This window comes from Salvelinus alpinus, chromosome 9, assembly GCF_045679555.1.
Source record: "Salvelinus alpinus chromosome 9, SLU_Salpinus.1, whole genome shotgun sequence".
Classification (NCBI taxonomy): Eukaryota; Metazoa; Chordata; class Actinopteri; order Salmoniformes; family Salmonidae; genus Salvelinus; species Salvelinus alpinus.
In genome coordinates this window covers 81269984-81282182 of record NC_092094.1, presented here as the reverse complement: position 1 = coordinate 81282182, position 12199 = coordinate 81269984, and the positions used below count along the sequence as shown (strand labels likewise).

At 47.0% G+C, this 12199-nt stretch overlaps 1 protein-coding gene across 3 annotated transcripts in view; it reads left to right on the top strand.

Moving 5' to 3' along the window:
- Window positions 1-12199, top strand: part of LOC139530735 (NHS-like protein 3) — a 34334-nt gene that overhangs the window by 20842 nt on the left and 1293 nt on the right. Inside the window, exons 3-7 of one of the 3 annotated variants that reach the window (XM_071327396.1) lie at window positions 7477-7614; window positions 7738-7781; window positions 7920-8070; window positions 8223-8324; window positions 8490-12167. In XM_071327396.1, the coding sequence (XP_071183497.1) occupies window positions 7477-7614; window positions 7738-7781; window positions 7920-8070; window positions 8223-8324; window positions 8490-12148 (4094 nt within the window). In that variant the 3' untranslated portion in view covers window positions 12149-12167. Of the gene's footprint in view, window positions 1-7473; window positions 7615-7737; window positions 7782-7919; window positions 8071-8222; window positions 8325-8489; window positions 12173-12199 lie in introns of all 3 variants that reach the window. The other 2 variants (XM_071327395.1, XM_071327394.1) reach the window with 2 other exon arrangements.

Below are 12199 nucleotides of genomic sequence, written 5' to 3'. Positions count from 1 at the left end.
CCCGGACAATGCCTCACACGGTCCTGGGACACACAATCCCATAGGCTTCTGACCCTTTGTGTGTTTGCTGTACATGCGTGATTTACCTGTGGGTACTGCACACTTCACCTGCATGGGCCTCAGTGCTTCTACCGTGTGTTATTTGCCTGCATTGCTCTTGGCCCAGTTGATCCTGTAAGCCACCTAGTAAAGCCAGGCTGTTAGCTGGCCTAATGCTGCTGTTGTCGCTCATATCTTGTGCTCTCTACAGCTGAACTCTTTCAACAGGTTCACACTAAGCTGACTGATAGGGGTATAAGGAGAGGGGGAGTGATGCCAGAGTGATATGGTTCTACTGTTCACCTGGCACCTGGATTCTTGATCTGTAGACGTTATACTCTCACCCGGAGATTCCATGCATTCCTCAGCTCTAGACACACAACTCCTCTGAGCCCAGAGAATGGTCGCTCTTTGTACGGGTTTATCAAAAGTTATCACAGCGATTTTTGTCTTTCTAAAGTTTGCACGATTTTGCCACACCTGGGCGATGTCCTGCAATATTGTAGTCATACAGAAGCACAGGAGGAGTGCTGTACAGTATTTCAGCATGACTTTCAATGTTATCTTACATACAGTTGATTAGCTGCATTTATACACTGAGTATGGCATTACATATAGTTTCATAATGTGATGCTGTGTATGCATGGGTGTGGGTGACTCTGTACAGCATGAATAAACCTCTGAGCCTTGGATGAGCACATAAAGGCTGGGGAGAGCAGGAGAACCGGTTTTAGAGCCTGGATACTGTTTCTCTTTCCTCAGCTTATGGTGGGAATCAAACACACCGCCCTCCTCTGCATTGTTACATTGCCCCTGGCTGCTGCAGGAGTTTAACAGAACTTGCTGTGGTGTATGTGCTTGTCTTTCCTGCTTTGGTCTTATGGGAAGGCAAGGACCTCTGCCTTACCACTGTGTGTGAAATAAAAACACCAGTCTGCCTGAAAGCAGTCACCATGACACTTCCCAACGTCACCTCTCCAAGGTCATGTACAGGGGCAATGTATGCCTTGGCTCTTAATGACAGGGGCTGAAACACTCCTTTGGACATTGAGCTAGAGATGTCCATTATTTTATGTGCAACAGCTCAAGCACACCCTGTTGCTTGTAGGATTTTGCTTCCTGCCTACTATGCCAAGTAATTAACAATACAGATGAATGGGAAAAAGTTGTATGACCATAGCATGTAATAACATTTTCAATTAGAATAATTGGGAATATTAATCAGCACATCCTGATTTTTTAAAATAAAGTGCCAGCATGCATGTCCTCTAGTCCTATTTATATGATGTGTTGGATTCCATCACTCATTTCACTCTTTGTAAAAGTCTAATGCTTAGTCTAATCATTACCTGGTCAAGCCTCATGGCGTTCAGCAACTGTTATTATTCATGAAATAATATCGAATTTATTGTAATGTAACACAGATGCGTTATGTTACACCGGCTACTCACACCCTCCAGACTATTGTCATGGCAGGAAAACCATTTGAAACTCTGCCAGCCCACAAAAGTTGTTGATGATGAATGCATGACAGAAGTTGAGTGATAAATGGGTATTGTATCTTTTTGGATGACAGTATCTTTATACACGACTTCATGGCATGCTAGATGAATGGAATCATGCAGCTTTTGATCATGTCAGTTCCGCTTTGACAAAATGGTAGCTTAAAGTCAAGGTGGTTAAACTGGTAATAGTTTTCCCCTCCCAGAACGTCATGTTCTTTTCATGCCCTCTCAAAGACTGAGGTAGTGATAAGCAGCATGTGCACACAGAGCGAGACCTGCCCAGTGGAAACCACCTAGCACACCCACTGTGCTTATACTGCTACGCCCATGGTACCGTACTGAGCTTACTGCCTTCTGCAGGCGTTGTGCATGGTGGAGCAGGGGTCTCAAATCAGTTTTTGCTGGTCTTATATGCTCCCAGACTAGAGCTCCACACCATTTTCCAAACGAACAGGTAATATACTGTACGTAATAACATCCATAGACCTTCAATACAGAAAAAATGATGCTTTTTTTAATATAGCTAATATGAAGAGTTCTCCAAAAACCATATGTTCTTTACAGAACAGCTTGCCATAGGATATCTAGAAATCATGGAAGCCTAACACTTGTCCTTGAGGGCATAGTGTCTACTGCCTGGAAAATTCTCCCTGCTGGTCTAGTAATGTAGATTTTAAGCTCCTAATGTAGTGTGACCTGCCTGTCAGTAGGGGCCTACCAGAGCTGTGCCTTCCTGAAGTGTGCGTGCCCTAGCAGGTCTGACTCTGCATGTTTCACATTCTCTTTCATTCTCCTCCATTCTTTTTAATGGGATTTTATCCAGAGCTTATCACTAGCTAAGCCCTTGCTGTGGTGCTGCCTGGCAGGAAAGTGGGATACAGAAAGTTCTGTCACTCCTGACCTTTTTAAGTGTTTTTAATTCGAGAACCACAGGGAAGTACTCTGTACACATGACTTCTGGCCTTAATTGGTGTAATTACTGTGATTATTACATGTTTACTGTGCTTGGCTGCTAATTCTGTCTGTGTGTGTATACGTGCGCGGGTCACATGCGTTTGAGTGAAGTTTAATGTGTATGCTGTGCATGTGCGTGTACAGACGTGTTTAAATCTGAGGGATTGTTCTGATCTGTAGTGTCTGAAGGTGAAATGGACTGGAACGAGGCAGGACAGACATTTGTAAGTACACTATACAGTGCATTCGGAAAGTATTCAGACCCCTTCACTTTTTCCAAACAAAATATTTAATCCATCTACCCACAATACCCCATAATGACAAAGCGAAAACAGGTTTTTAGATATTTTTACAAAATAAAATATACCTTATTTACATAACTATTCAGACCCTTTGCTATGAGACTCGGTGCATCCTGTTTCCATTGATCATCCATGAGATATGTCTACAACTTGATTGGAGTCCACCTGTGGTAAATTCAATTGATTGGACATGATTTGGAAAGACACACACCTGTCTATATAAGGTCCCATAGTTGACAGTGCATGTCAGAGCAGAAACCAAGCCATGAGGTCGAAGTAATTGTCCGTAGAGCTCAGAGAAAGGATTGTGTCAAGGCACAGATCTGGAGAAGGGTAACAAAACATTTCTGCAGCATTGATGGTTCCCAAGAACACAGTGGCCTCCATCATTCTTAAATGGAAGAAGTTTAGAACCACCAAGACTCCTCCTAGAGCTGGCCACCCGGCCAAACTGAGAAATCCTGGGAGAAGGGCCTTGGTCAGGGAGGTGACCAAGAACCGGATGGTCACTCTGACAGAGTTCCTATGTGGAGATGAGCAGTCCTTCCAGAAGGACAACCATCTCTGCAGCACTCCACCAATCAGGCCTTTATGGTAGAGTGGCCAGACGGATGCCGCTCTTCAGTAAAAGATGCATGACAGCCCGCTTGGAGTTTGCCAAAAGCCATCTAAAGACTCTCAGACCATGAGAAATAGGATTCTCTGATCTGATGAAACCAATATTGAACTCTTTGGCCTGAATGCCAAGCATCACACCTGGAGGAAACCTGACACCATCCCTACTGTGAAGCATGGTGGTGGCAGCATCATACCTTGGATGTTTTTCAGCGGCAGGAACTGGGAGACTAGTCAGGATCGAGGGAAAGATGAACGGAGCAAAGTACAGAGATCCTTGATGAAAACCTGCTCCAGAGCACTCAAGACCTCAGACTTGGGCGAAGGTTCACCTTCCAACAGGACAACGACCCTTAGCACACAGCCAAGACAACGCAGGAGTGTCCTTGACTGGCCCAGCCAGAGCCCTGACTTGAACCCGATCGAACATCTCCGGAGAGACCTGAAAATTGCTGTGCATCGACTCTCCCCATACAACCTGACAGAGCTTGAGTGGATCTGCAGAGAAGAATGGGAGAAACGCCCCAAATACAGGTGTGTCAAGCTTGTAGTGTCATACCCAAGAAGACTCGAGGTTGTTACCTATTTTTACTTTGTCATTATGGGGTATTGTGTGTAGATTGATAATTTAATCCATTTTATAATAAGGCTGTAACAAAATGTGGAAAAAGTAAAGTGGTCTGAATACTTTCCGAATGCACTGTGTAGCCGTAGAAGCAGAGTGACATATCCTCAGTGTGGTCATATTTGTGGCTTATTGGGGGTGTGGCTTTCAGTTATTTTTGGCCACCCATCCCTTGAGTGAATTTCATTCCAGTTCATCTGAATGTCATTCCAGTGCACTGCTTGCTCTGAGGGTGTTTAAGATAAAAATACAAATGTCATTTTTTTGTTATTGCTTAATCTGATTGTGTGGGCCTGGCTCCCTAGTTGGTGGGCCCGGGCACACCCCACCCGTGTCTACTTGGCTGAAGAAGGGTTTTAACAGTTTGCGGTTGTGAGGTTTGTTACTACGCAGATAAATGACAATATCCATCTGGACCTTTGCCACTTAGGACATTTGTGTGACTGGACCATGGAGAACTGGAGTACCCCTGCTATAGTCCTACAACACATACATACAGTGGGGCAAAAAACTATTTAGTCAGCCACCAATTGTGCAAGTTCTCCCACTTAAAAAGATGAGAGAGGCCTGTAATTTTCATCATAGGTACACTTCAACTATGACAGACAAAATGAGAAAAAAAAATCCAGAAAATCACATTGTAGGATTTTTAATGAATTTATTTGCAAATTATGGTGGAAAATAAGTATTTGGTCAATAACAAAAGTTTCTCAATACTTTGTTATATACCCTTTGTTGGCAATGACAGAGGTCAAACGTTTTCTGTAAGTCTTCACAAGGTTTTCACACTGTTGCTGGTATTTTGGCCCATTCCTCCATGCAGATCTCCTCTAGAGCAGTGATGTTTTGGGGCTGTTGCTGGGCAACAAGGACTTTCAACTCCTGTTATTAATATGAACATAATTATAATAGGCTCAAATAAGTACAGATGACATGACCCCCCCCCCCCCTACTATTGACTATCTCTGAATGTTGTATTCATCTTTAAATCTATTTGTTATTTTGGCTGCACCTACATTTCCTATTTTCTCCTCCTGTACCTGTTTGTCCCTACCTACAAAGGTCTCACCTCTGTCATTCATAGATAAGAGAATGTCATGTTAAATAAAATAAATAAAATGGCCCACGTGAGTCATATTTTGTAAGAAAGTACCATCCATCCTGGTGAGATACCTGTAGCACTGATGTAAAGAGTTATAGCTACTGAGCATGACAATAACATGGAAATGTTTGCTTACTGCATCAGGAAGTAAATATACCACTTTCCCAGGCGCAAATTGAGGTTTGTGCATCACAGTAAAACACATTTTCAGACATACCCTTTATGCGAATAAGGAATGTCAATTCTAGATTTGCTAAAGGGATGTAAAGTAGTATGAGATATTAGCCTCCACAACATTTGTATCAGCAGTAAATCACAGGGAATGATGTATTCAGTTGATTATTTTAGTCCAGTGAGAGCCCATTGACTGTGTTGGTAGATAAAAGTAATTGGGGAACATGATACACAGTATTATATTGTGTAACAGACATAAGTGTTAAGAACATTCTCTCCCAACAGGATCTATCTTGTTTGAATACTGAAACCTTCATACTGTCTAGCTCCTTTACTCCACCTTGTGGGGAATGTGTGTGGTGAGAATCAGACTTCATGAGGAACTTGTTCTTCAAGGACTCCTATAGATCTCCTCTGTCAGTTAAACCACATTAGTTGTCAGAAATGGCACAGTAGCTAGTCAGTTTGATTAAATGGTTGCTTCAAGCAGATGAGAGCTTAGACTGTCTAACCACTATTTCCCTTCGTGTGTTTGAGCGAATGTGTCTGATCCCAGCATGGTCAGTGTCATAACCACGCTCTGACCAATCCAGGGTCAGCATGTCCACAAACAGAGAGCAGTGGGGATCAGTCACTCAGGGACATGAGGAAGGGGGTGCTTATTCAAGGGATGGGTAGAATTAGCTTTCTGGGATTAGTGTCAGAGTTTGCATTGTCTAGTGATGGAACCACTAGATCTGGGTGGTAATAACAACAACAAGGGAGATCTCTTCTATCTGGATCCACTGAATTATTTTGTCTGTATCGGATGATCTACCCTAAAACAAAATTAAACTCTTGAAAAAAACAAAACTCACTGGGATAGTTTTGAACTCATGTTTACTTTTGAAGGATAAGATCTGTTTTTATACATTTTTGGGGATTATATTACCATGGTATCTCAGAAACTATGGTGGTGCTTTTGACTCAGAATGTTTACTGTCTGGCAGTGCCTTTGCTTTTCAAGAGGAAAGGTGAGTTACAGTATAGGCTAAAGCAATGGGCTTAGTCCAGGATATTCTCAGTGTTTTCATTTATGATACATACCTTGAATTCCCTTCTTGAAGTTTTATGGCCAAGCTAGTGTTGGCCATAAAACCTTTATAGGTCCTTTCTAGGGGATAAGGGAAGGGTGGTTAACTGGTTCAATTGATATGAGTAAGACTGTAAAGTGACTAGTTCATACCTGTAGTCATGAAATGTGTTAACTGTTAGCTATTGGTGTGATACAGAGGCATTGCAAGCCCTAATGGACCATTCTATTTGATGTCTTCTTATGATGTTATTTTTGTGAATGTCTATCACTGAGAGCTTGTATTTCCTTACTTTGCTGGGGTACTGTCACTGTTTCTGCAAAACACTTAATTCATCAATCATTCTGACTGAATTGACAGTTTGTGTGAACTTGTTATTATTAGGAGGATATGGTAAATGTGGTCAATGGTATATTTCCAGAGAAATAAAGAGATGGTGATGTGTATAGCAGCGATCATTGAGAGCACATGGTTGACAGGACTAATTCCAGCATGGTCCTACTAGCCCAACAGAGCATGTACAGGACGTGGCTACATTTTAAAGCAGCTTTGTTTAACTAAAGATGACGGCTTACCACACGGCCACAGCTGCCCTGCACTCTTAACATTATCTCACTGATCCTAGATGTCAGGACTGCTGTTCTGGAATGGGTACTACTACTGTTCTCACGATAACCCTATGACACTGCTTCTCTGAATTATTATATGAGAGTAGGAATGTTTGGGGAATATACTGGCTGATAATCTCAATGAAGTCTGGTGGGACTTGTGGCTAATGTAGTTGATGAATACCATTTTAAATGTTGAGGACAATTACCCATTCTTTTGGGTTATTGCATTGTCTTTATTGCACATAGCAGCCATTGTATAGTGAGTTATATAAAGATTGTTTTGGAACAGGATTGATAAGTAGAGACATCAGTTCACATTCAACCTTTGTGGATATAATTAATATTCAATTATTTTGATACAATGTAGTTTTGTCATTGATATTGTGCATTTATTTACACATGCTGTAATGAAAATGCATGCATAGACATACACAGTATGTATGCATATCCACTCACATTCTCTCTCCTCCCAGCAGTCCCAAAGCATGAGGATGATGGGACTCGCGTCCCTCCACACTTCCAGGAGAATGTGTTCATCGAAGGCAGCCGGCCTAAGTACCTGGAGGACCTGCACACTGAGGCCCTAGAGGGACTCAAACTGCAGCAGCAGGAAGGTACTAAACACCCTGCAAATCCCGCCAAATACTGACACTTACTCCATCATCTACCACTGATTAGATTAATTAAGTAAATTTACTGTGGACACTTTTTTTGAAAAATGTTTACCTATATTTCAGAAACCAATAATTGGGTGGATTACCAGGATGACCAGAGCGTCACAGTAAGTTTCCCATTCTACATTTCAATCACGGTGCTACATCAAATCACTAAACATTATCCTGTTACAAGTTCACACCAAACCTGCTTTAATTAAGTGTATACTAATGGTTTACTGTTGAACTTTCTGGGATTCCTATAGTCGACAGTGACCCGGCTGCCAGACGACACTGAGAGTGACAGTGAGAGGAGAGGCTATCTGTCAGACAGCACCATACCAGACACAGCGTCACAGGTCTCAACACGCTCCACTGTCTCCACACGGTCCTCACGGTCAGGACTGACCCGCCAAGGTAACCTGACATGACCATAACCAGAGAATGATTCATACTGGAACCACTATAACACCTTGTCCAACCAGTGATTGTTTGATTGAAAGTGCCTGTTGTTGGTGTTGGTCATTTTGACCTAATATTTCTCTCCTGCTTTTTGTCTCCTTCCCCAGCATCAACCTTCAGGCCCCTGAAGCCAGAAAAGGCCAAGGCCAGGAGGAGACACAGGAGAACCACAGTTATGGGGATACCACATCATGTCCAGAGGGAACTGGGTATGCTACTCATTATTTATGCTTTAAGTGGATTGAAATGTGTCAATATAGGCCATTGTGAAGATGCCTGTGGATAATTGCACGCTTAATACAAGCACATACTTTTCTATTGGCTTGTGTAGCTGTATATGAACCTATCCTGATTTGTCCTGTTCCTCACTTAAGGGTTGGACAGAGCCTCATGGGCAGGTCGTCAGATTATAGATGAGGGTGGGCTCCCTAACGGTGAGAGTCTGGACTTCCCCACCATCGATGGGCCTCAACTGGCTGGTTCCCAAGAGGGGGTGAGGATGTACCTCCAGTCCGTAGAAGGCCTGCAACCTGTCTGTGAGGACCAGATCCAGAAGGTCCCCTCCCGGGCCAGACACAGGGACGACCTGGCTCTCCTCCAGCACATGGGCCCTCAGCTGTCCGACCTGAATCGGCCCAAGTCCCTGGCTGTCCCCTGGATGACCACAACCTCTAGCCTGCTTCAGCTGCACCCCGGCCCCGTCATGTCCATGTCCCCCCAGGCCACCTACATGTCTAAGATCATCCCCAACGCTGTGCTGCTACCCTCCATAGACGTGGTGGAGATCACCCGGAACCGTAGTCGGAGCAGCGTTCGTACTGTCAGTAAGAGCAGCCTGCTGCTGGCCAGCCCTGCCTCCTCCCGTGCCTCCTCCCGTGCCTCCTCCAGAGCCTCCTCCAGAGCCTCCTCCCACGCCTCTACCATGTCCTCTGCCTCCCGCTACAACCCACCACACTTCTCTGACAGCTCTGGATGGAGCCACTCTGAGTCCTCTGAGACCCTGGTGTCTGACTCTTCCACCATCTCCTCCAACAGCACCACCAGACAGGGGGGCTCACAGGGTGGGGGTGGGGAGGGTTCATCCAGGGAGACGTCCCTGGACAGCAAGAGTATCCACTCCTCTGTCAGTAAGGCCTCCAGGACCTCCGCCACCAACGGCAAAGGGAAAGCTAGAGGGGATGATGGCAAACAGGAGGGGCCCTTCGCCCGGAGCATGTCTGTGATGAAGTCCAAGAGGGCACCGGCCCCACCCAGCCGCTCCTACTCCCTACACAAGGACAACATGAAGAGGCACTCGCGAGACCTGATTGACAACATGGTTACTGCCCCTCCCCAAAGCAGCCCATTCCAGGGCGGGGAGGTTAAGGCTGTCGGTGCTGGGGAAAGTAACAACAGTAGCCCTGGCTACACAGCAGACACCAGCTCTCTGGATGAGTCTTCAGGCTCTGTGACAGCCAGCCCCTTCAACACCCCACAACAGGCAGCCAGGGAGAAGGTGAGGAACGAGCAGCCAGGCTCCACAGGCTCCTCTCCCCAGAAACAGACCCCCCAGGAAAATGGCCTGAAGAATGTCTCTCCCTCCAGCGGCTACTCCAGCCACGGTGGCACGCCCACCCTCCTTTCCAAACAGACCCATAACCCATCTCCAGGGAAAAAAAGAGGCATCCGAGCAATCATCTTCCCAATGGCACCATCGCTGGCAGCTTCAGCCCCATCACTTGTCATTCAGCCCCAGGCCTCTGACAGCAGCAAGACGCCTGAGCCAGTCGCCACTGTAACTCCCTCACCTTCAGTCATGTCACTCAGAGAGCCGTTCAACATCCCGCCCCCACCCAAGGTGTCTGCCCCCTCTCCTCCTCCCCCGGAGGTATGGGCACACAACAAGTGCACCTTTGAACTGCTGCTAGGTCCCCCGGCCCCCAACAACACGGATACGGTGGTGCGAAAGAACCCAAAGGATCGACGACAGCAGAGGCAGTCTCCTTCCACATCAAGAGAGGGTTATGTTAAGAACGCGTCACCTGAGAGGAGAAATGAGGAGGCAGCACCAGAGCAGGAGGCAGGAAGTGTGTTGGAGAGGGTCACTGAGCCTCAAGCTAAAGAGCAGACAGGTCCAGCAGACCAGGAAAGGGTACAGTCTTCCGTTGTGGAGACTAGTAATCCAGCAGCACGTACGTTTGAGTCAGGAAAGGGTCAGGAGAGTGAAGTAGCACAGAAGGTTGAAGAGAGGGTCCAAGGAAGTCAGTTGGGAGTTGAAGAGAAGGTGCAGGGAAGTCAGTTGGTGGTTGAACCAGAGAGGGTCATTGTAAATCAGTTGATAGGTAAACTAGAGAAGGTCCAGACAAGTCATTTGGTAAATGGAAAATCGGTGAACGCCGCAGTAGCTCCAGGAAAGGGCCTAGGAAAAGTAAAGACAGAAATACAGACTACTACTCCTGCTGCAGCCAAAAAGACTGAATTCCAACCTAAAATGGACACGTCTATGGTAAGTCCTGCTCTAGCACACATCTCCCCATCTCCGTCTCCTCCCCCAGCACACTATCCTCCCCTTCCCCCTTCCAAACAGACCCCACCTGTGGCCCCCTCAGACTCTATGCCTGCTCCAGAGCCGCCACTAGTCTCCACCACTGGGGAATCCTCCTGGCCCCCTCCCCCTTCTCCCATGGACTTAGCCACCCTTGGCAATGAGCTTGACCTGCCCATTCCCCCACCACCAAGGGTAGTTATGACAGAACATGTGCCCCCTGTTTCATCTGTACTACAGGGAATCCCACCTCCGCCCCAGGGTATCCCACCTCCACCTCCCCAAGAAGCCCCACCTCCACCAAAAGCAAAGTTTGGTCCTCCCTCCTACATCCCTCCACCTCCCCAAAGTATTCCACCCCCACCTCCACTGGAAAACATACAGCAGCACAGTCCAGTGACCACAGAGAGACAGAACCAAGAGAAGTCCCTCAGCAAGAGCTCTTACTCTCCCACTCCCACTCCCACAGAGGAGGGCTCCACTCCCGTGGTCACCCCCACCCTTCTGCAGACGGTCAAGCTGAGGTCTGCCAATAATGGTGACCAGGATCAGGAAAAGGACCAGGGACAGGACTGTACAGGGGTCACTTTGAGGGCCAAAAAACCCAGTAACGGTGAGGCTCCCCAGAAGCCTATTCGAAGGTCTCTCTTCATGACATCTCCCCCTCCCACTGTCACATCCCCAACTACGACTGTTATCTCACAATCTCCCATAGCCCAACCCCCACAGGCAGCCCCAGCCACAGAGGCAACCCCACAGGCAGACTCAAAGCCTGCTGCAGCCCCCGTGGCAGACACAGCCACAGAGGCAACCCCACAGGCAGACCCAGAGGCTGCCACATCCCCAGAGGCAACCTCAGCCCCGGAGGCAGCCACAGCCTCAGCTCCAGAGGGAGCCACAACCCCAGAGGCAGCTGCAGAAACAGCTCCAGAGGGAGCCACAACCCCAGCCACAACCCCAGAGGCAGCTGCAGAAACAGCTCCAGCCACAGTCCCAGCTGAGGCCCTGGAGGTAGCCACAGCCTTAGCTGAAACCCCAGCCCCAGCCAAGCCCCAGCCCAGCATACTTAATTTACCCTTAAAGTCATCCACTGTCACCTCTCCTACGAGGAAGTCACCTCCTGCCTCAGCCATCACCCCCTCCATGAGGATGCAGGAGGCCATCCGCTTGAGGACAGCATCCAGAAGTAAAGAGGGGCCTCCCTCTCGTCTCAGTCTGCACTCTCCAACAAGTCTCAAGTCTCCCTCCTCCACCGCCAGTTTCATCTTTGCCAAGAGCACAAAGAAGATTGTCATAGAGACCCCCTCATCCCCTGAGGCCCAGGCCAATCTCACAAAGAACCTGATAGCTGAGCTTTCATCTGTGTCTATTCCAGCCAAGTCCACAGACACACAGAAGGTGGTGGTCAAGGTGCCTCCACCTGTGTCAAGGAAACCCAAGTCTAAGGTCAAAGAGACAGAGCCCAGTGTGGAGACTGAGCATGTGCAAACTGCGGGTCAGGAAGCATAGCCAGCAGACAGCACTGAGGGTAAGGTGATTGTGACACAACCATACTTGCCT